Below are 22,302 nucleotides of genomic sequence, written 5' to 3'. Positions count from 1 at the left end.
CCGTGTAGCAGTTTCAGCCTTTTATTAATTGACTTAGCCAGCCCAAAAAAGTTAAAGCACTTCAACTGACAGTCTCAGAAGGTTTAGTGTGAAAACCCACATGTATCCATCTTCATGACCCTTGCATTTGATTGTTGTTTTGTTTTGCTTTTTTACCTCCCGAAAGTGAATTACAACCTACCCAAGTGGCCCAAACTGCCCACACTAACCCACCCTGTTGTTTGGACAAACTAACCTTATTTTGCTGCTCAATCTATCAAGGCCAAAGTCTATACAAACAGTGATTTTTCATGGTCCTGGCAGGGGCAAATTAGACTCCCGAACATACAGCCTCACTGCTTAGACAGAGAAGAGAATTCATTGACTCTGTCCAAAAAGAGGATGGGCTTTTTTTTTTTTCTTTTTCTCACCGCCTTTCTGTGTAATACCAACTGCAGCTGGGTCCTCCTGACAGACCCCACCAAGCTGCTCGCGCTGATAACACTGGCCTAGACAGGCAACAATGAAACAAACACTGTAACCAATTACACAGGCTACGGATAGAGACTAACATTTAGGAAAACACAGCTGACCACAGCTCCACAGAGATCTCCCACCCCCCAGCCGAATCGCACATTAATTACATTTAGGACGCTATAATGCATCACCGGCTAATCAGAGGACCAAATGAGATCCAGATGGATGCCGGGCGACAGGAATAGCGCTGTTTGCTGAATGGGTGCAGCTCGGAAAGCTCGGATTATATTTGTGTTTGCGATTTAGTGTTTTGCTCTACATTACAGTGTGGCTTGTTCTGAGCTGCTGGAGTGAATTAAATAGCTTTTTATAGTGGCGCGGTGCAAGTAGCACAGCCGAATTATGCCGCCGTCGCCTTTTTCTCTCATGGTTTTGGAGATTTGCATTAAGCCTTCGGTTTTTCAAGGGAAAAAAAAGGGGGGGACAGAATGCCATTAGCGTAATTAGGCCGTGTTCTTTTGCGAAATAAATATAAAAATAAAAATAAATCTAATAAAAGTCAAATCAGAGCACTCCGGTGTAAACACAAGGCAAGTAAAAAAGCACCTTCTTGTACGTACGTTTGACCCCGGAGGAGGAGGATGATGTGGGAGGTCTGGAGGAGGAAGAGGAGGAAGAGGAGGAGGTTTTCATGGGGAAGGAGGTCTTCCCGCGGCGGGAGGAAGGAGTGAGCACCCTGGAGCGCTTCAGGGGGATCACAGCTCTGGGTGGGGGGGCCACTCTGCCATGGTAGTCAAAGAGCCTAAAGAGAAGAAAAACCTCGAATATCACACTTCACTTCTTGCACATCTTTCTATAATTCACCGCCATTTATAAGAGGCCCTGGAGCATTGAAAAAAAGTCCATCTACTGGAGGTAAAAGGTTTTTCACTTTATCTCACTATTGCCTCTTTCTAAAGCCTGTTCCCGGTATTGTATTTCAAGACAGATTTGCTGCGGATTCATCTCGCTTCTTCCTCTCAAACGGCACACATAAAACAAAGGGCGGACACTTTGGTTTGTATTTAGTATCCTTCTTTCTACACGGCTATCGAGGTCATTACATGCGTGAAAATAATCCCTTCATATATCCGCTAAAAGGGAGGAGGATGAAGAGAAGAAGGCGCTAAATGTCAAACGATGGCGTCTGCTTTGACTGTTGTGTGTTGTGTGGGCTCTCAACAAGTTTGACATTTAGAAAAATAGAAAAATGTCTCCGCAGATGAGCACTCTGATCACTGGCGGACAAATGAGAGAGAAAACAAGTGTTCCTCCATCAGCACGTTCGTGATGCACGCTCGATCTGTCCAGCCCGTTTTGACAAGTTGACTTCTTCAAGGTACCTCTGCGGGAAGGTTACGGAATTAAATCTGACAAGCGAGACTCTTAATGAGGGCGAGTCAATCAAAATCTTCTCTATTGACCAGTCACTGAACCCTTTCCCTGAGCAGATACTGTCTGCTCGCAGCTTAGCAATTATTATTACAGCAGAACAGGCCCGGAAAGCTTCGCATTTGTGTTGACACGGTGAGCGTGAGGTTGCAGTAAGAACAATATTCTGCATTTTAGCCTTTTACAAATGTAAAGCACAGGAGGAAAAGCATAACCAAGGGATTAAACAGTGGTTTGTGCTCGAATAAAACCCCAAAACATCAGCATGTTCAGCTTAGTCACTACAGTAGCAACAATTTTAAATAGAAATCTGGAAAAATAAAGCAAAAAAATCTAAAATAAAAGTGATTCTACCTACATGTTATTGTTTTTAAGCTGTTATCACTGCAGCATTCTGCACCGAAATCTACCGCCAATTCCCAAAACTTTGTATGTAGGCTGTTGTGCAGACTGTGGAAGTATAAATAGAGGGAATCCAAACACTGGCATGAAGTCACTCCAGTGTATTTTGAGATAAAAAATAGAACTTAAACAGTTCAGTTAAATTTACCTTCACTTTAACTTTTATTCACTTATAACAAAACCGAATGAGAAGGTGCATCCGTTGGCAAACAGTGTTTATCAGTGATTGTTTGTTTATGCCCATTTAAAGCTCCTGCTCACTGAACACAGACAGACGAGACAGATTTCAGCGTTTTACTGACTCTCCTTGGGGAAAATGTTAAAGCATCTACCCCAGAAGTCACCAGATTTATCACTAGGCACTTTATTGACATATAAATTTTAAATAAGGTGCGAAAAGTGCCTTAAAAGTTCCCAAACCTGGCATGAAAATCGCTGCACCCAGGGCCAAGCAGCAGAGCATTACCTAACTACATTAGTTTGTGGGGTTACAACCAGTTCATGCTGTTTCCCGACTGTGAGGAAAATGGTCCTGGAATCAGTTTAGGGTAAAGTTAGCAGCTCTGTGCTGCCATTTATTGGATTTAAGTTTACACTTCAGAAATCACTGCCAGGGGTGTCCTGTCAGGTTCTCCTCATCCCACACCTTCATCTCTTGTAATAATTTAGAAATCAAAGCAACTGTGTCACCCAAAGAGCCAGACAAGTTAGAAGAAAATTATTGAATCTTGAAGTTTTTCTTGTCTTATTTACAAAACTAGTGAAGGATACAGAAGTTCATAATTTTAATTTTCTTGAGTTAATTTAGTAAAAATGTTTATAGGTCAATATATAATTGAGGGACTTTTGAAGTCCATGGGATAGATCTTGCATACATTTTTATTAAAAGTAAAAAAGATGCTTTTATGTTCATTATGATCATGTTTTTATAAATTCCATAATTATTTATTAAGAAAACAATCACTTATTAAAAGAAATGACTGGATATCACTAAAATGTCAACTAACTAAACGTCTGAATTGAATAACAACCACCTTCTAATTAGCTAAACTATAATAAAATAAGCTTATTAAAAATAGTTTGATTGTGTTCTTTGTATCAAGTTGAGATAATTATGACATATTTCTTTTTTGGCAACATATCAAATTTTCTATGGAAAATAACAAATTATATCGGTGTCTGACAAATCCCTTTCAACTAAGTTACCCATTACAAAAACACTTCTCAAGGAAGTGTGTTAACTCCAGATCACATGACCTGCTCCACATGATGTCATTTCCTCCTGAAGAAAAGACTGGAAGACTCCAAGGCTTTCTGAGTTATTTAATATAAATTAATGTGCGAGTCAATGTGGATTTATTGCATGCCAATAGGTTTACTACAATATATTTATAAATAACTTTAAATTTCAATTGTACTCAATTGTATAGATAATATTTAGAAGAATCTTTCTGTACAAATACCATGTGGTGTTTGGTTATAGGCGGCCATGTTTATTTTAGGCCTGAAAGCAGCAAAAAATGTGACCTATGATACAAAAACTCCTGCAATTACAGTGTTTACAGAGTTGTGTCAACAAATCACATAATAAAATCATTTTGAAATACACTGCATATTACATATTTAAATAGTTGTTTGCATTTATAGTTATCTCAGTCCGATCCTTTCATGATTCTGATTGGTCACGGTGGTCACATGAGAATCAGAATGAGGAAGTGTTGTTGTTATTACGAGGCTGGACAGTAAAATTACAGTGCTGAAGCTTTTCACCTCCTTAGAAAAGTGATCCAACCACCACACATTAAACCCACACATTACACTATGATTAATTAAGCCTGCAATGCAACAGAAGAACAATGTTTCTTTTTTTTCTACAACATGGACAAAGAACTGGTCTGAAACAATGGCTAGTTTTAGTCTGTAACATATGAGCCTTAACGTATTTATTTGGCCTACTGATTGAAGTATTTTAGACAACAATAGGAATTTAAATACTAAATCTGCCACCGTTCACTATGCGGTGTGAGAACGCTCAACAGGTGTTACAACACTAACTAATGTGGGCAGGCCCTCACTAACAGACAATAGTTTCCTTAAATACCTAATCTGACTGCATAAAACCAACTCAATAATGTGCACAAATGTGAAGGATACATACCTGCTGTAGAAGTCATCCCTGTAGTACTCGTAATCAAATTCATATCCACTATGAAAGAGACAGAAGGGGGAGGAGAGGGAGACGAGAGGAGACGGGGAGGAAGAGATAAGGAAGGGGGATGGATTGTATTAAAAGGAGCCATTTTAGATCTGTCAAAAGTAAGCGGATCAAACTCAAGCTGCTTTGACTTGAACGGACACGGTCTAGTTTATGCCTAAAGCTCATCGCAGGTTAAGCAGCAGCGAGCCTTCGCCACACTGGCATGCACAGATCAACAAGGATCAACAAAAAAGTTTTGGAGGGCAAATACAGTCAGAAAATGAAAGGAAGGAGGGGAGGGAAAAAAAAAAGAGAAAAACATCTTTTCTTAGACCCGAGAGAGGAAAATCAATGCTGCACGCTCAGGACGGCAACTGATTTAGAATTCAGGGAGACGAATAAAATAAAGAGAAGAGGCGAAAAGAAGGGGCTGTTCTGAAATGCTGCCGTTCTCAGAGGAATTTTAATTAGGATTAATGTATTACTATTTCAATTTAGAAGAGTATGGTGTTGGTTTTTTTGCCTCTCCTGTTCTTCTTTCATGATTACCATATTACATCCTGCACGTTTCCAGCTGCAGCTATAAAATGCAAATGAGGTTTTATAATAACACAATGCACAAAGCAATAAATTAGTAAAGTGAGATGTGTAATGAAACAAACCAACAATTGAGAAAGGAGTAAATTGGCGGTAATATAAACTTTGCCAATGGACGGCCGTTGAGAGGACACAGGAAAGTGTCCCGGTGAATAAGAAAGCACATCTAGACCTCTGTCACATTAAGACTGCAGTAAACAAGCGCTGCTTTGATCTGTTTGTGACCAGGAGCTGTGTACAGGCCCGAAAATCAGGGTCATGCTTAATGAAGCTTATACAACAGCATCTCCTTTGAGCTTTCCAGTCTTGGGCTGAATAAACTCCAGTCAACACATGGAAATGAATTTAAAAAAAAGAATTAAAAACTCAATTAGAAATTCAAGGTTTAAAAAAGAAAAAAAAAACACATGCATAATAGGAAATCTCATACTATGAATATTACGGTGCATTTACATCAGCAGCAGCAGGTATGTGGAAGATGGTTAATATTTATGAGCTGCACCTCTGCATGTATAGCAGAAAAAAGGGCAAATTTTACCTGTAAACAGCTGAGAGCGGCCGTTTGGAGCCGGCTTTAGGCCTGTAGGGCTTCGGCTCACCGGCCATGTTTATGTCTGTAAGAACACAGAGAAAAACAAATCGCTTGTCAGTCACGACATTGATAAACGCTTCATCAATAATGCAACAGAAAAGATCTCCGGGTGACACTTTATTCAGCAGTATATAAAAACTCTAGATGGGATAAAACACAGTATAATTCGCTACAATGTAGTTGTAAGCATCTGCTGTAATTGAAATACCCAACTCTGACCACCGGCAGGTTTAAAAGGCACGTTAGTTTTTAATAAATCACCCAAACTGCACCATTTATCAGAGGCAGAAACTGAACAAATTAGAGATGTCTCAATCAGGTTTTTTTTTGGCCCCAGTCTAATTTAAGACTTTTATCATTTAGTATGTGCTGTAATGAGTGGTAATCTGATGCTATTTTCCAAATAATAAACACTGTATTTCATTTTAGCTCTAGAACCTGATTGCACCACCAGATGTTTAATACTGTAGCAACCAGAGGAGGCAAACAGATCTGTGTTAGATAGCATTGTGGGAGTTTAGCTGGTAAAGGGGCACCATGACTAAGTCTCCTGTGACACTTAATGACTTCCAGCGAGCATAAATATGCTGGGATCAAGTAGGACAGCTGCAGTTCCTGTGGCATATGCTCTTATGGACTTTACTATGCACCCATGGCCTTAAACAACAATATTAGTTCAGGATAAATATCCAGTGTGATGAATTTAAATGAAAAAGAACTGATAATTGATTGATAATGCTGGTTTTTATTCAAATTTATGAGCTTTGGTGACAAAGTGTGAACAAAGGCAAGCAAAGAACTGGGTTCAGGCTCATGCCGATTTTAATCGAGATTGTCGCAAAACAAAAATACATAAATCGTTCTATTTTACACTTTACAATTGGCAATGAGCTACACATCCGATGGTGCATCTGACAACTTAACCAAACATAAGCTTAAAATCTTGATGTACTCACAATTACGATATTCTACATTTCATGTAAAAGTTTGTCAAAAATAAAATATTTTAAAACAGCAACACAAGTCTGTGAAAAAGACTGATAGAATGCACCTTAACAGATCAGATCAACACAGGGTCAATGGCTTTTCTGTCACTACAGACACCTAATTTACTTGTTTTTTTTAAATGAATCCCTACGAGAAACATTTGACAACTGCTCAACCTGTAATTCTACAGCATTCAGCTGTGATTAAATACCACAATTACATACAAGTTACACAAGATTCAAATCTTTAGGGCCTCTGTTTGCTTCCATATAGGAAAGCAAAACTATGTTAACTTTAACATCAGAATCAGCCGGTAAAAGCTTTAAAATAAAAAGCTTTGGCACGTTTTACATATGAGTTGAAGTATTTTTCCGTCTAGGGAATGTGTACATTTGAAAAGCAATGTTCTTCCAATCTGCCACTGTGTTATCGTGATAGGAGTAGGTAGAATAATATGCTAATTTTTACACAGGAGAGACTTGATTTATACAGTTATGTGGACAAAATATGTACATTTACCGCTACTGGCAGTGGAATTGGTCTCAGATGAGTTTCAAAATAAAGTATTTTATATTGAGCCTCTCTACTTTCATACAAAATGTTACACCAATGTAAACATACAGAATAGAAATGCATTTAATGAAATATTGAGTAAATCCTTATTGTAATTATAAACTGCATATTTTCTCCTGCTGTATTAGGAAATTACTTATTGTACTTATTTTATTATTTAGTCATTTATGCATTCATAAACACCCTCCACAACAAGAAAGTAGTTTATAATTAGTAGCTAATAAATGTTTTTGTAACCGTATTCTAAGAATTCATGTTCATGTGTGAAATTACATGTGAGTAGACTTAAATTACACACTATTATCAGCTTTTCTTATCTGTTTATGCACCAGCTGTGGATGATTCAGTGATTTATTTTCAACAAATACATTTAGAAATGCCTAAAAATGTCCCTTTATCTGCTCACAACTGCATTACAGTAATTGGAACAGAGAGGTTAAGAAAGTGTTACCAATGTAACTCCATTATGAATACATGAATATCCACTACTTTATATTATAATACGATATGAGGGGCATCACAGGAATTCAGTCAACCCCAGTGCTTCCTGCTGTGCAGCGTAGCCTAAATTACGGTAAAAGCCAAAAACTGTGCCACTGAAAGCCAAACAACTTTCCTTCTTCAAAAAATTCCTCACACAGAGCGACGGTTCATGATGGCAGTGATGGCGCCGCATGCAGTTCAAAGCGGCGCCGGAACGCAAGGAAGCAGAAAAGTACTACTTCATAATAAAGAGTAAAATAACGATTCAAGCTGTTCGGGAACTCTGTCCTATTTCCGACGCAAAAACTGAACTTTCCAGGCGACATTTCAGAAAGCAGAAGACAAAGCTGCACTACTGTAGGACACATTCTCTAAAGTCGAGGTGCACTGCCAGAGCCAATTTTCTACAGGCAAGACTGGAGACCTTGCTACGGTGCACTGGAAAGATTACAAAATGAAATTCTTCTTTCAAGGCAGGGGAGAATCCTTGAAAACATAAAAACAACAACAAAAAAGAATAAGCATATAAAGAAAAACTCAAACAAAAGCTGGATGCTGGGAGAGCTTTGATTTATAGCCGGCTGTTGGTTTCACTGTATATATATAAAAAAAGTTACCATCAGGTGCAGAGTTTTGTGTTCCAGCCAGTCAGTGATGCAGAATTTTTCATATCGCTATCTGTGCTTTGCCAAGGGTGTTGCAAGGTCCTCGTATTTTGTGCAGTCTGAGTGGCTTCTGGGAGAGAAGCCAGTTGGTCAAAATCAGCACCAAAGTATAGCACTAGAAAGGAAAACAGTCCAGTAACTTTACGGCTGCAGACATGAGGCTGCATTCCTGAGGTCAGAATCGCACTTTTAACTGAGATTTAGTTCAAAGAGTAGCTTCCTCAGCCTTGTCTAAGGTCATTTAGAAGCAATGCGATATTATTCTAATCAAAATGAATAAACAACACGAGGGAGGTTGAAGGAAATGGATCACTGGAGGCAAAAAATAAAAGAATTTTCCACATAGTCTGACGAAACCCAGTACAAAATCCCATCATCTCCTTTTTTAATATTGCAGCGGCACACTAGAAAAGCCATTTCATAACTGGCAGGATACAAGTTTAAGACCAGGAGACAATATACCAATCAACAAGGTGCCCTTGAGAGAATAAACCCAGCCCTCCTTCCCTCTAAATAAGCGCCTCGGGTAAGTGCCTGGTAGGTGCACAGATCACTTTAAAGGCACTTTCTGACAAATTGTTGTTTCTCGCCATGTTCTCGCTATGATTCCGTCCCTTCCAGCTACACACATCTGCTTTAATAATTCATGCATCCCCATCGCCTTCACCACCACCGACACCAAACAAAGTGGAAGCACCCTCAATCCCCGGGAGTGGAATCGCAATGGGGTGAAAATAAGCTGCTGGCAAACTCTTAGCTCCTTCTCCCAGTGGCTACTCTCATGAGAAATAGGATTAAACCCTGGTCTGTTTGTATACTACCTACTTAGACATGCTAAAACACTGAGGTGTTTTATTTCTTCCTCCACACAGAGCTGCATGAGCAAATGAGTGTGTGCATACTTGACAGAGGATGTTGGGACTGACAATGCTGCTGACTTAGGAGATAATTACGGTTTTGCTCATTAACCTGATGGTTTACCCACACAGATATCAGGATCGAACCTTTAATTAGTCCACAGCAGCCAGACTAAATATAATTGGCATCCAAAAACCTAAAAAAAAAGTCCCTCACATCCTCTAATTTTATGAAGCACATTTTATAACCAATATGGTTTATACACAGGGCAGTCAGAACCTTGCTGTGCTGCTCTGGCAGGAGGCTGGAAGAGCCTTTAGCTCACTTTGACGGAAGCTGTCAGGAAGTCTGGTTCAAGAGTTGAGGCTGTTGGAGCAATCAACACCACATTTTCAGCCTGGTGAGACTTGGCTCGGCTCAGAGCTAAAAACGATTAGGTGTTCAATCAACTGGAAACTGACATAAAGGCTTGACTGAAGATTAATGGGCTCACATTTTAAATCATCGATTATATGTTTAAGTCACTTTTTAAAGGGTAAAGGCTAAACCTCTGCTGTTACCAGCCTCTTAAATGCGAGTATATTCTCAGTTTTACACCACTGTAACTCTAACACCCCTATATTTTGGGCTATTAGTGGAATAAAAAACAAAAATAGGTTGGCACTACTACACATTATTCAGACGTTTTCAGATGTAACAATGAAGAAAATGGTTATCTAGCTGTCAGTAGTTGTAACTCTATTAAAGCTTTAAAATATGATACCCATGTAAAAGTGTGATCAGGTCCAGGATATTCCCTCCTGTCTATTACCTAATTAGTAGATAATCTAAACAGGGGTCAGACTCAATACATATATAAATGGTAGATGCAATGAAAAATGGTGCATCTGCTGTTTGCTGCTTTTTGAATTTTAATACATGCCCGCTGAAATGGGTCACCTCCTATATAAAGAACTGTGGAAAACCCTGCAGTTTCTCAGCTCTCTCATTTTTGGTTGTTACATTTCTTAAAAAGGGAAATAGCATGTTATATATAATACATTTACAAGGGCAAAACACATTATCTTGCTACAGACTAATGTTCAGTTGTTCCTGGCATTCATGACGCCCTCAGTTTGACATCTACCACCCACCTAAACATTATTTCAGACCAAGCACACACGTAAGATGGCAAAAGCAGTCCTCTATAGCAGCAATTCCCGACCACCGGGCCGCGAAACGGTACAGGGCTGCATAGAAAGAATAAAAAACTTCAATTTTTCATTTAATTTCCAGCAGAGTTCTATTTACTAGATCGTCTTCCGTCACTTCCATCTGTGCTTGTTTCCTGCAGTTGACTCATTAAATGAAGCCGTCAATCTAACCACTGCCAAAATTAATAACAAGAAAATGTCTCTGGAGAGCTTCTTTGAAAAGAGGGAGAGGCTCAGACAGACAGAAGAAAAAGTAAATACATATTTAGCAGTAAAAAGTAATTCTATTTGTTTAGGACACTTTAAAAAATATATATACAGATTTTAGGGCTATATTGTGCATCCAATATCCAGATATATCTGGATGCCCTACAGCACCACCAAAAGGCAAAAAATGCTCAGGAAATGTTAGAGGAACATGACCAAGAGCTGAATGTGCAGTTGAAATTATATTAAAATGCAAAAGTACTTCGCATTTTTGGTCAAAGGTATTGAGTAACCACATTTCACAGTTCCTGCAGCTTCGGTACATCCACCTTTAAAAAAAACAACTATTTCAGCAGGGGACCCCATGAACAGCATTAAAGTATGTATGTTTTCATACTTCCTCACTTCTATTTGTGTGAAGTGGGCCTGAGAGCAACTAATTGCCATCCATGCTGCTCAGGATCATTTCTGATTGCACTTTCAGCAGAACACTTTGTGTCTGTGCAGCACTAAAAACTCATTTCGGTCTATGACTGACATGTTCTCTGCACTGGGGACCAAAACCTTCATTTTTTGTCAGTTATAGTTCTGGTTTTTTCCCCATTGGCTTCTACTGTCGGCCAGCTTTCTTGCTCAATCCGAGGCAGCTGGGGATGGAGGTGGAGCTGTCCGTGGTGCTGAACGAGTTACAAAGTATTGTTGGAGTTGTGTTGCACCGCTCGGTCTCGGCAGAGAATGAAACAATGAAAAAAAAGAGAAGGGCTCGACCTCGCTGCTGTGTGAATGTACACATGATGCAATTTGAATTTTTGCGGCACCGAAATGATTTATAGATACGCTCGCCTCCGACTTCCAATCTCTCAGAGAGGGAGGAGGGTGTCTGTTTGTCTGTAGATACTGAAACAAGCAACAACCCTGCGTATAAAATAAATATTTAAGGCAACGGTGTTATTGGTCGTGGAATCGTGAGAGAAACAAGGTTCTGGAGGTAAACTCAGGTGGAAAGTCAGGGGCACGAAGTCTAAGTAATCACTGAAGACAGACCTGTGTTCCACTGTCAAGAAAACAAGCATCCGTGACTCCCTGAGGAAGCTGCCCGTGTGTTTTATTTGTCTCATTTGCTACCTTACATCTCTGTCTCCCCCAGACTCCTCTTGCTCATGCCTACTGTTCTGCCCTCGGCCTCACCCTATCCCTCAATGTCTCTCCCTCTGTCTACATCCCCCCTCCTCTCCCTCCATCACCTTCCCTTTCCCTCGCACAAGACGATATCGAACCCACCTCACCATTCGTCACTCCATCTCACGTCCCATTTTTCTTTCCCGTGTCTCTGCGTGCCGAGGAAGCTCATTATGAGACATTTCAGTGCCGAGCATCACCTGTGGGGCCTTTCTCTATTTGACACCTGTGCTGCCAACGAGAGCTTTGCAAGTCTTATTTCTCTCCCCTCCCCTCCTTTCATTAGCGAGGGATGAATAACAGCAGAACGATGGAAGAAGAGGCTTTGAATAAATCAGAGCCATAAACTGAGCCATATGGCAACATATTGCACGGGAATCACTGGAAATGAGAAAGTACTCCTGTGAAAATTGACAGGATCCAAAAAAACATTAAGTCGTGTGAGGACGCGGGGAACAGGAGGACACCCTTACAGTCCTGGAAGGAATATGAATGAGCTACTGGACTGGGCACAAAATCTGCCGGTCCTGTTGAAGCCACAACAAATCAGACTCTGCTTTCTCGCTCTCTATTTCCTCCTGAAAGAGACAGTCCACCCTCTCTATTCCTTCTTCAAACAGGGAGGGGGAAAAAAACCCAGCTAATAGCCCGAGGCTTCAGAGGAAGAGCTAACAGGCACGGGGAGCCGGGGTCAGCACAAGGTCAGGAAGAAAGACAGATTGTGCCTCGGTGAGCCAACAAACCTTTTTGTATTAGTGGGGGGAGAGTATCAGAAGATTGGCAGATTCCTGAAAATCTATTTCTTCTGCCAGAACTCTGCACTATCGGGATAATGAATCACTCAGCTCTCAATAGCTCATTTTGCAAAGGGCTTTCTTTAAAATGCATGGATAAAGACTATTGTCTCAACATCAATCAGCATAATCAGCCCTAATTCCCATAAACTAACATTTAAACTATACTACTCATCAAAATTACACCCTCAATGATATTTACAGCCAGAGCAGAAATTTGGTGAAAGCTCCTTCAGCCAAAATATTACAGTGACTCAACCCCTCGCTCTGAATTACACTCACTGCATGGCCAAAAACGCACCAGAAGGAGCAATTTGCATGTCAAACTACGTTGTATTTATACCAAATTTCTCCTCACCAGTCACAGAAACCGCAGCAACCAAAACACAGCTGATTTTGTTGGTTTTCTTTTGCAGCAAATGACCTGTTTGGACACCTGCTGCGGTGGAGCACAGAAGCTGTAATTGAAGGAAACAACGATTGATGAGTCAGTTATTACATCTGTGGGCCTGAAAGTAAACGCCGGAGATTCAGACTTTTCTTTAAAGACATCAAACTCCTCGCAAACTTAACATTTACTTACTTCTGTAGCTTTTTCTGGACTAGATATGATGCGTGTCTGAAAGAATATCTTGACAGAGACAATATTTTTGGCATAACTGGGCCTTAAAAGAACATTTTCCAATGCTGTTGATGTGCAATGCAGCTACAAAGTGGGCATCCAGAGTTAAGTAAAGCTCTTGTTCATGTTACATGTTAGTTGGAGGACGTCCAGGACTTCAGCTGGCATCAAAGTGTGCCAACAGAACCACTGGTACAAACGATTAGAGCTCTATTAGACAGAAAAACAAAACAGAGATTTGTTGATACAGATTTAAAGGTTTAAGCTTGTGCACAAGAGGAAAGCATCTCCCAAGGTACATTCACTTAAAAAGCATCCAATAATTAAGATTAAAATGCTGCTAATGACAAGCACGAGCTAATGATTCCACTTTTAAGAGGAAGACTAAGAGATTATAGCCATGCTGCGGCGTTGTCGTGCTTAATGTTGAGCTAAATGGCGATGCCAGGCTCACAATGACAATGATTACATGCTTCGTTGCCATCGTAGTCGCGTTAGCATGCTATCAGTGGCTAATTGGCACCCAAAAAAAGCACAGATGAGGCTGATCCTTGAACATGAACTAAATTAGAATGATGGCATCATAAACAGATTACAGTTGATCTCGGGTGAGGCGTGTAATGTTGCTCCAAACGTCACATCACAGACGCATAAATGCATTCCCTTCACCGCCTGCATTTATGCGAAAACATGGAAGAATCAGAGAACATTTATTCTGAAACACTGTTGTACCGTTGCTCACAGAGGCAACGATACCTTTGACAGGTGCAGGCCTTTTTTCGTCAGCACTGGGTGATTTTGGACTCTCAAAAAATGAATTATGAGCTCATACAGCTACTGAATCTTTGGTGGGAAATGTAATTATCCCTGCCACGGACACACGGACACACACACACACACACACACACACACACACACACACACACACACACACACACACACACACACACACACACACACACACACACACAGCATTGTGATCTCAGTCAGCAGAAGCCAGAAGGAGAAAGGAGGAAGGAGTCTAATATTATTATTATTAGCATTATTAATATTATAAGTAAGCTGTGAGACACTAGGTAATGTTAACTAGGTCATTTTGTCTGATGAAGTTTGTATTCTTGTTCTCAATCAGCTTCCAAATAAATTGCCAAGAACACAAATGTTTTGAATATGCAGAATGTTCAGAATATCAACACAAACAATCATACAAGCCTTTTAAATCCAGAAATGTACATTTACATGACAGGTAGCACATTTAAAGAGATGACTTTGCCCAAATAAAAGGCACAAAAAAGGACAGAAGAGCAAATCCTGCCTATATGTGCGTTGACTCAGCAGGGATGATACAAAATGAGAAGAGTAGATATACAGGAGAATAAATATTTGAAGGCAATACAAAGCACCTGAGGGCTTCTCTGCGCTACATTCCATTAGATTTTGAGTTGCCACCTGGTGTCTGAATTCTGTGCTTTTCTCTTTTTAGACAAACAAAGATGTCTGAACCATAAATCGATGCAGAAAATGGGGAAAAAAATGGCACCAAAAAAATTCACCAGAATGCAAGAAATTAAATGTTTGTCACCCAATAAGAGCTTCATCCAGGCAGAAATCAGGGAAAATATCCTCTGGGAACCATGAATGACTGCAAGTAAGAGTTGGTACACATAGACATTTCACTGAAGATATAAAAATTTGACCAGCTGGTGATGCCAGTAGAAACTGACCCTCTGGAAACACCCAATAAGACCCATATCTATGCACAAATCAAAGGATCATCAGCATCAATACAAGACTCCATGCCAATAATATTTAATTAATAGATGTTGCACTGAACATATAGGAAAGCAGTCATCAATAGGTGACCAAATTTATTAGGCTTCATCCTCTAGAGACAGGAGTCTTTACAAAATGTAATGCCATTTCAGCATTAGTTGCTGACAGGCTTTCAGTAGAATCGTAGTCGAGCACTGACACACCAGCATTACCATTTACAGAGCACCGATGTGACAAAAATACATTACAATCTGCAGCTTTCAATTCACTGTGGGCTGCATGAATTTTCTGTGTTTTGGCACCAACCGCTGTGGCAAAGTATTTCGAGTGTGCGAGGGCACCGATTTGGAGACTTTTCCATAGCAACAGTGACCAAGGCTCACGGGTACTTGTATTTGGAGCAGCCAAACTAATGTGAATGACAAGATTCCTCAGAGGCAAAGCTCAAATAATGATATGAAAATGACAGCAGGGACATAAACCCGCAGTATTGCGATATTATCCATCACCCACAGTACAAATTTCACTTTATGCTTTGTCATTCTGCCCTCAGGATCAAGTCTGCGATATTAAATTTATCCGGCTGTGTCTAACCTACCACCCTGCTGCCATCAAGGCATGAAAAGCCCTTTTCTCCTCTGTATTGCCTAAAAAGCTTTGGTGTCGCCGTTTTGAGTCATTTTGCACATCTGCAGTGCAGCTGATTGACTGCAATAAACTCCCATTCAGTAGGTATCAGCGAGGACCTTCAAGGAATGAGAAATGTGCTCTTTTCTTTAAAAAAAAAAAAATGAGAAAAGAATTCCCCACAGAAGAGGCCCGACGGTTCTTCATCACATTTGTCACTTCTTCTCCTTGCGTACTTTCATTTCGCTCTCGTCGTCTTGCGAAAACCGCCAACTGTCTATTTGATGAGATAAACATAAAATGCCGAGGCGAGAAAGAGGAAGAGCGAGAGAGCAGGACGCATTGGGAGCTGCCGATCATCTCCTCGCGGAACGAGAAACTCCGGCGCATATCTTCCCCAATGACTTAATTAATTGAACAAAGTAACTAATCTTGCAAATTGTTCCTCGGCAGGAGCGACATGAGCAAAGACAAAGAGCGTGAAGGGGGCTGAATAAGGCAGGTGATGGACGTGCAGAGGGGACAGGTAGGGGGTGTGGGCGAATTCATCGCTGCACCAGATTTAGTTTGGCTGCCTTTGACAAGAACTCCTCGCTGAATTGCAAACCTGGACCGGTTTGCGAGGACGGCAGGGGGTCTGAAATGAGGAATTTGCTGCATCGAATACTTAAAACGGCACATCATGACCTGCAGGCGAGAGGCCCTGGCTGGCGTGTGCACCGAAAAACTGCAGATGTTGCTTTCATCTCTGCTTTTCTTTTCAAGGATTATTAATAATGCTAGAGGTAGAAACTGACAACTTAATTGACACATTTCCACAACCAAACATCCTCAATATAATCTGACAGTTTTGGATTTTCACAAAAAGACCTTCATTCAGAATCAAACCTCACATTTTCATTCACAAAATCTTATATTCGGTGCCGTCCTTCAGGGTCACGAGTCATCACTAACCTCCTGCTCTATCAACGCCGAGGACATGTTAAGAACTGGGAGGGAAAGCAGCTTGTTTAACGACACCTCTCGACGACAGGCGGGCTGCCATTGTGGAAGGGTGTTGTCTAATTACAGGGGAAGAAAAAGAGTGACGAGGAGACGGAGCGGCTATCTGCATATCAAAGGTTCTGTTCGAGGAACCTTTGAAGATCAGACATCAAACGGGGCTATTCAGGAAAACCAGGAATCAAAGTTCAAGGTGAGGTAATGTGGGGCGCTACATTTCACTGCTTGGATTCCAAATTGCAGTTGACAAAGTGCATTCTTTCACATTGTATTAGGTTAAAATTTAACACTTACTCTCACATGCCACGAAAGAATAAAGCGTTTTCTTTCTCTACTATCTGAAAAAGCTTGTTTTTTTTGATGGAACTGTGCATGAAAGCATTAATATCATAGGGAAAAAAATGCACCAGACGTACCAGATTTACCCACTAGCTAATTTCCATGCATCTACACCTGGTTGCACAGCTTCTAAGGCATTGTGAACAATGTTAAAAATCAATGAGCAGAACGTGCTGAAAGGAAATATTGAATATTAATGCGACTCCAACCGGTCGAGGCAGATGGCCGCCTTCCCTGAGCCTGGTTCTGTCTGTGGTGTACTTTTCCCTCTCTGTTTTATTTATTTCTTTTGGTTCCTTCCCTCTGTGGCCAACTGCTTGCTCACAGGGAATCCAAAGGCAGCTTTGGATTGTTGGGTTCTCTGCTCTCTGTTTAAAATTCATAATGTCTTCACTTCACCGTGTTGAGCCGTTCAAAAGTTTGGGCTCACCCAGACGATTTCATGTTTTCCATGAAAATTCACACTTTTATTCATGCGTTAGCATAACTGCACAAGGGCTTTCTAATCCTCAATTAGCCTTTTAACACCACTAGCTAACACAATGTAGCATTAGAACACAGGAGTGATGGTTGCTGGAAATGTTCCTCTGTACCCCTATGGAGGTATTCTATTAAAAAAAGAATCACCTGTTTCCAGCTAGAATAGTCATTTACCACATTGATAATGATGTAATGTTACCTGCATTGAAAAAAAACTGCTTTTCTTTCAAAAATAAAGACATTTCTAAGTGACCTCAAACCATTGAATGATAATGCATGTTGTGAATCTTCGCTATATAAAGAAAATTGAATTGAATTAATAAAGTGGATTTGCCAAAAGCAGGCGCTCATTCATGTCATGGGATTTTATCCACTATGAACTTCTCAATTCATTCTCCAAGATTTATACTAGTTTTGCGATGAATAAGTACTTCAGACGTGAAATGAAAGCAGAAAACTGCAGTTACTTTAGGCATGTTTGTCACTGACGATAGATAACTATTTGGTTCTGAACTGCTGGTTAAATAAAACAAGAAATTTGCAGATGTCATCTTGGCCTCTGGGAGAGGATCACGGCCATCGTTTATTTTTCACGACATTTTATAAACAGAACAAATAAATAATGAATGAAGAGCAGATTAATCGATGGCTGCACCCTCGACATGAAGAAAAAATAAAACTATCGTTACGTTGATTCAGCTATGCTCTGTGCATCACCATTTTCACTTAGAAGTGTATTTCAAAAATACGAATGAAATTAAAATTCCAAGCCACTCATTCATGAAATTGTACAAAGTCTGAATCGTCACAGCTTTCAAGGTGACACAAGCTTGTGTATTTTTGAAGCTACAAATATCATTTTTCCCCCCTCAAGACAACATGGTAGTATCCTAGAAGGGAGAAGTGAAGAATTCAGTACATAACAACAGAGTATTTCAAAGTTGAATGCTTTTCTAACACACAGAATAAGCAAATGTTTAGCCTCATATAGACACCCTAAAGAATAAATAAATGATTATTTTTTCTGCAAAATTGCTATTTTTTTCACAACTAAAAAGCAAAGAATCTTAAAAATCCTGTGAATCTGCGATTGGTTGCTGACAAAGTTCTGTAAAAATGCTCACTAACATGGTTTCAGCTCTATTTCTGCGTTGTATGAATTTTTTACTACCTCCACTCTCTTGTGCCAGTGCCTCCACAATCACAGTCCACTTCCTTTCCACTCTACAATACACATCAGTGTTCACTAAACACCCATTTTATTACATACGACTGGAAAACATCTCTGTGAACATCCCATTACAAACGGAAGCATCTCTTCCTCTGCAGACGCTCGAGTGTGACTTTCAGCCTGCTGCCCTGCCTCGGTGCTTCTCTTTCTGCAGCTGCACGTCCCAAAGTCCTGGGGAGGATGAGCTCATAATCCCCCAGCCCCCTTCGGGCACCGGCAGAACAGATAAAGGCATGGCATTGGTTTGAGATCACATCCCTCTGTGTGACCTGTAAACCCAGCGAGCCGTCTCACACAAGTCAACAACGATGCACTTCAAAAAGCGGACGATTCGGGCCGCTGGACAGATGAGCACGGCGCGACGAGGGAGCTCAGCGGTGGAGCGGAGCGAGACATGAAAACAAACACCGGGCGTTTAGTTGTGAACGCACGAACAAGTGTTTCCTCGGAGAAACGGCGACGACAGCCGTTGATAATCAGGTTATCAGCGCTGACTTTCCTAACGGACTGGAAATAGGCTTTGAACCGAGAACAGAAATCTTTGGCTTGCTTTAAAATTCCCACTCAAGACAGCTCATTTTAAATGGGAAAAAAAAGAGAATCACTGATTGGGGGGGGGGGGGGGGGGGGGATTGACAGGCGTATTGGTGGCCTACATGCATGGAAATGTGATGTAATTCTGCACTCGCCTTTCAAAACCCATGTCACTCATCCCTGCGTATAGTTGCATGAGCGAGGCAAGTGTTGTAGGAAGAGAGAAAGTGTGAGACGCTACAAGTCCCCTAATTATTTCAGTGTGCTTGCCATGACACTTGACAGACAGTAATTTCACTATTCGTCAGACCAGCTGCAGCCGTATCCGTCGACTGTGCACATTAGAGCCAATATTAACACCCGCCTTTCACCAAAGCCTGTTGCTCTAAATATTCGGCTTCTTCACACTAAAAACAAACATAAAAAAAGCCATTCTGCAGCATGTTCCATCCTCCTGCACACAAAGATGTGGATAATAAGATGTCATTTACTGGTGAGTGTTGGTGTTTTCGCTGTAACGTCAGCGCTCGGTACATGTGCAGAAGTGTCACTGAATGCTTGTCTTTCTGTCACGCTGATTGGCGCCTCTCCTGGCGACAGTCCAAGCAGCCTTTGCTCGACTAAACGCGAGGCGGTTGTTGCCGGTGGGAGAGACGAGGACTCTTGGGGAGCGACATCTTGTGACAACTCTGTCACTTTATTTCATCATCGATAGGGGAGTCTCATTAGGTCCTCTCTGACAGATAAAATCGCATTTCCCGGAGAGAGTGGAGGGTGACACGGCTGCTTGTCCGTACAGAAAAAAACAAAAATAGCGTGGAGGCACAGCTGTTGAATTTTTAAACTGTTGCAACTACATCTTAGGTAGCAACTAAAGTATCTGGAACGGATTATATTCTGTAATTGCTTGTGATTTATTCAAGAGAAGCAGAGCGGCAGACTCCAACAGCTCCACCAAGGATTGTGTTGCGCATGATTTGTATTCCTTCCCATGGACATGCAAACTGAAAATTCTGGGCAAAATGGAGCTAAGCTGAAAAGGAGTCTATTCTGGAAGGCAGAAAAACTCTCCCTCGTGCGCACACACAAACACAGCTGCCCTTGACACATGGCTTGAAATACATGGAGGGCATCTGACAGAAGATGTAACAGCCTGCCGTGCTCTTTCCCCCTCCTTCCACCATCAGCGACGCAGCACGACATACGGCCCAAAAGTAACATCTGCAGACACATTCGTCCGTCATGCGCTGCAGCCTTCAATCATGGCAAGGAATGGCAACTGAGGCAACATCTCGGGGCAAGACACAAGGGGAAAGGAGGTTTCTTTGTGGGATCAATCTTCATTTCCATGTATTAGGCCTCAAAGTTTACCTGTTCCCTCAAGCAACATTCGCTACGCATACATAAAAGCACCTTCAAAAGCACTGCAGCGTATGTAACAGGGACAATGAGCAGGTACAACTGCCCACCAAGTCTCGTATCGTCAGACCATTCCACAGCAAAGAATGGTCTGACTGCACCTCAGTATCATGCTGTTAAAGAGGGAAAAACACACTTGAAACCAATTACAATCTAACTGGGCGGAGGTAAGTGAACCACATAGAGATGGTGTCCTCTCAGAATAGCGGGAATGTTTTGGTGGAACATTTGCATACAAGAAGGCCAGAACTGTCATTAAAATAGCACAGAAAAAAAATTAGCAATGCTGGGTTACCTCATAAATAAGTCCTCGGCAAAACTTAACGTTTTTAGTGTGGTAGGTTGTTAGCCTTAAGGGATGAAGGAGATTTAGATGTTTTGGGATTTTGGTAAGAGGGACAAAGCGGAAGGGGAACAAAATTGCTTAAAAATGTGCAGCTAATATGTCCTGCAATCTGGTTTTCTACGCGCTATAAAAAGGATAAAATGAGTCGATTCTGAGTTCTACATTTGACCAATTATCCGTCTGGCGGTTTATTGTATCCAATATTCATCACTTTTCCAATTGTCCGGATAGTTTAAAATTCTTCTTGAACTATTTCCGGATAAAATAAATGTATTTTAAAATGTGCTACTACCTCTCTTTTGTTTGTAGTCAACATTCTTTGGTCTCGAGCAAAGTCTTGCCCACAGCACTATCTGACTGTTTCAGTGTCATGAGCTATAGCCTACGCAGTTAGAGTCTTTTTGTTCTAAAGGAAATTTCAGCAACGTTTTCAGCAAGAGGTTTTGCTTTAGTCCTCAGAATGTTCCTCTTACAGTCCTCGTAAAGTACTCTAGAGGCGCTGTACAAATGTTCTTCTTAAAATATTCGCTGAATGTTGCATTGCTTTCCCTGTTGTCACGCAACGCTGTGGGAATGTTTCATGGAAGAATGTTCTACAATGCGTTTCCCTCAACATCTGCAAAACATCCTCACAATGAGGCCTCGATCACACTTTGAAAACGTTTTTTGAATGCTGGTTTGAAAATGATTTTCTTTTGTTGCCATGTAACATAATCAGAAAACATCCTTCAAACATTATCTGAACATTCCAATTAAAACACAAGGCCTTGATGGACATTTAACGTCATGGGAACTTTATTTGAAATGAGAAATAATTTAAACTGTTCTTTGAGCATTAGTTTAAAATGTTCTATTTAAAACATTATTAGAACTTGTAGGTAATATTAACCAATGTTGTGGGAACGTTCTCTGCTTGCTGAAGGACAGATGTGGGAAAATCCTGTTTAATTTAACATTTCAATGGAATTTTGTGTTGGGGTTTGTCTTGTCTACACATCAGTAGAAAGATTTTCGGTTTTACAGCAAATTTCTTGATCAATTGGCATCAGTCTGAAAAAGCACTGAAATAAACCACTTCGGTCGACACCTGCTCTGTCCAGACATTATGACAGAGATGAATAGGCTGGAGAGGACGCCGACAGAAGAAGATAAAGGAAAGAAAAAGAGAGTGCGGCCGAACAAAAGGCTGGCCAAGAGTAAATCTCAGAGAGCTGCGTGAAATAAAATGCAGCAATACAGACACCGAGCTGGCCTTCTCGCTGACGGACTAGTCAGTCATAATAACCGGCTTATTATGTCTCATGTTGTTATTGAT

At 40.8% G+C, this 22,302-nt stretch overlaps 1 protein-coding gene across 6 annotated transcripts in view; it reads right to left on the bottom strand.

The window, feature by feature from the left end:
* Window positions 1–22,302, bottom strand: part of LOC110965782 (RNA-binding Raly-like protein) — a 114,239-nt gene that overhangs the window by 14,324 nt on the left and 77,613 nt on the right. For all 6 annotated transcript variants that reach the window (XM_051940194.1, XM_051940191.1, XM_051940193.1 and 3 more), the window contains 3 exons: window positions 5,622–5,697; window positions 4,448–4,495; window positions 1,077–1,258 (listed from right to left, as the gene is read on the bottom strand). In XM_051940194.1, the coding sequence (XP_051796154.1) occupies window positions 1,077–1,258; window positions 4,448–4,495; window positions 5,622–5,697 (306 nt within the window). The remainder of the gene's footprint in view (window positions 1–1,076; window positions 1,259–4,447; window positions 4,496–5,621; window positions 5,698–22,302) is intronic.

This window comes from Acanthochromis polyacanthus, chromosome 20 (assembly GCF_021347895.1).
Source record: "Acanthochromis polyacanthus isolate Apoly-LR-REF ecotype Palm Island chromosome 20, KAUST_Apoly_ChrSc, whole genome shotgun sequence".
NCBI lineage: Eukaryota > Metazoa > Chordata > Actinopteri > Pomacentridae > Acanthochromis > Acanthochromis polyacanthus.
This window is presented reverse-complemented; position numbering and strand designations above follow the sequence as displayed.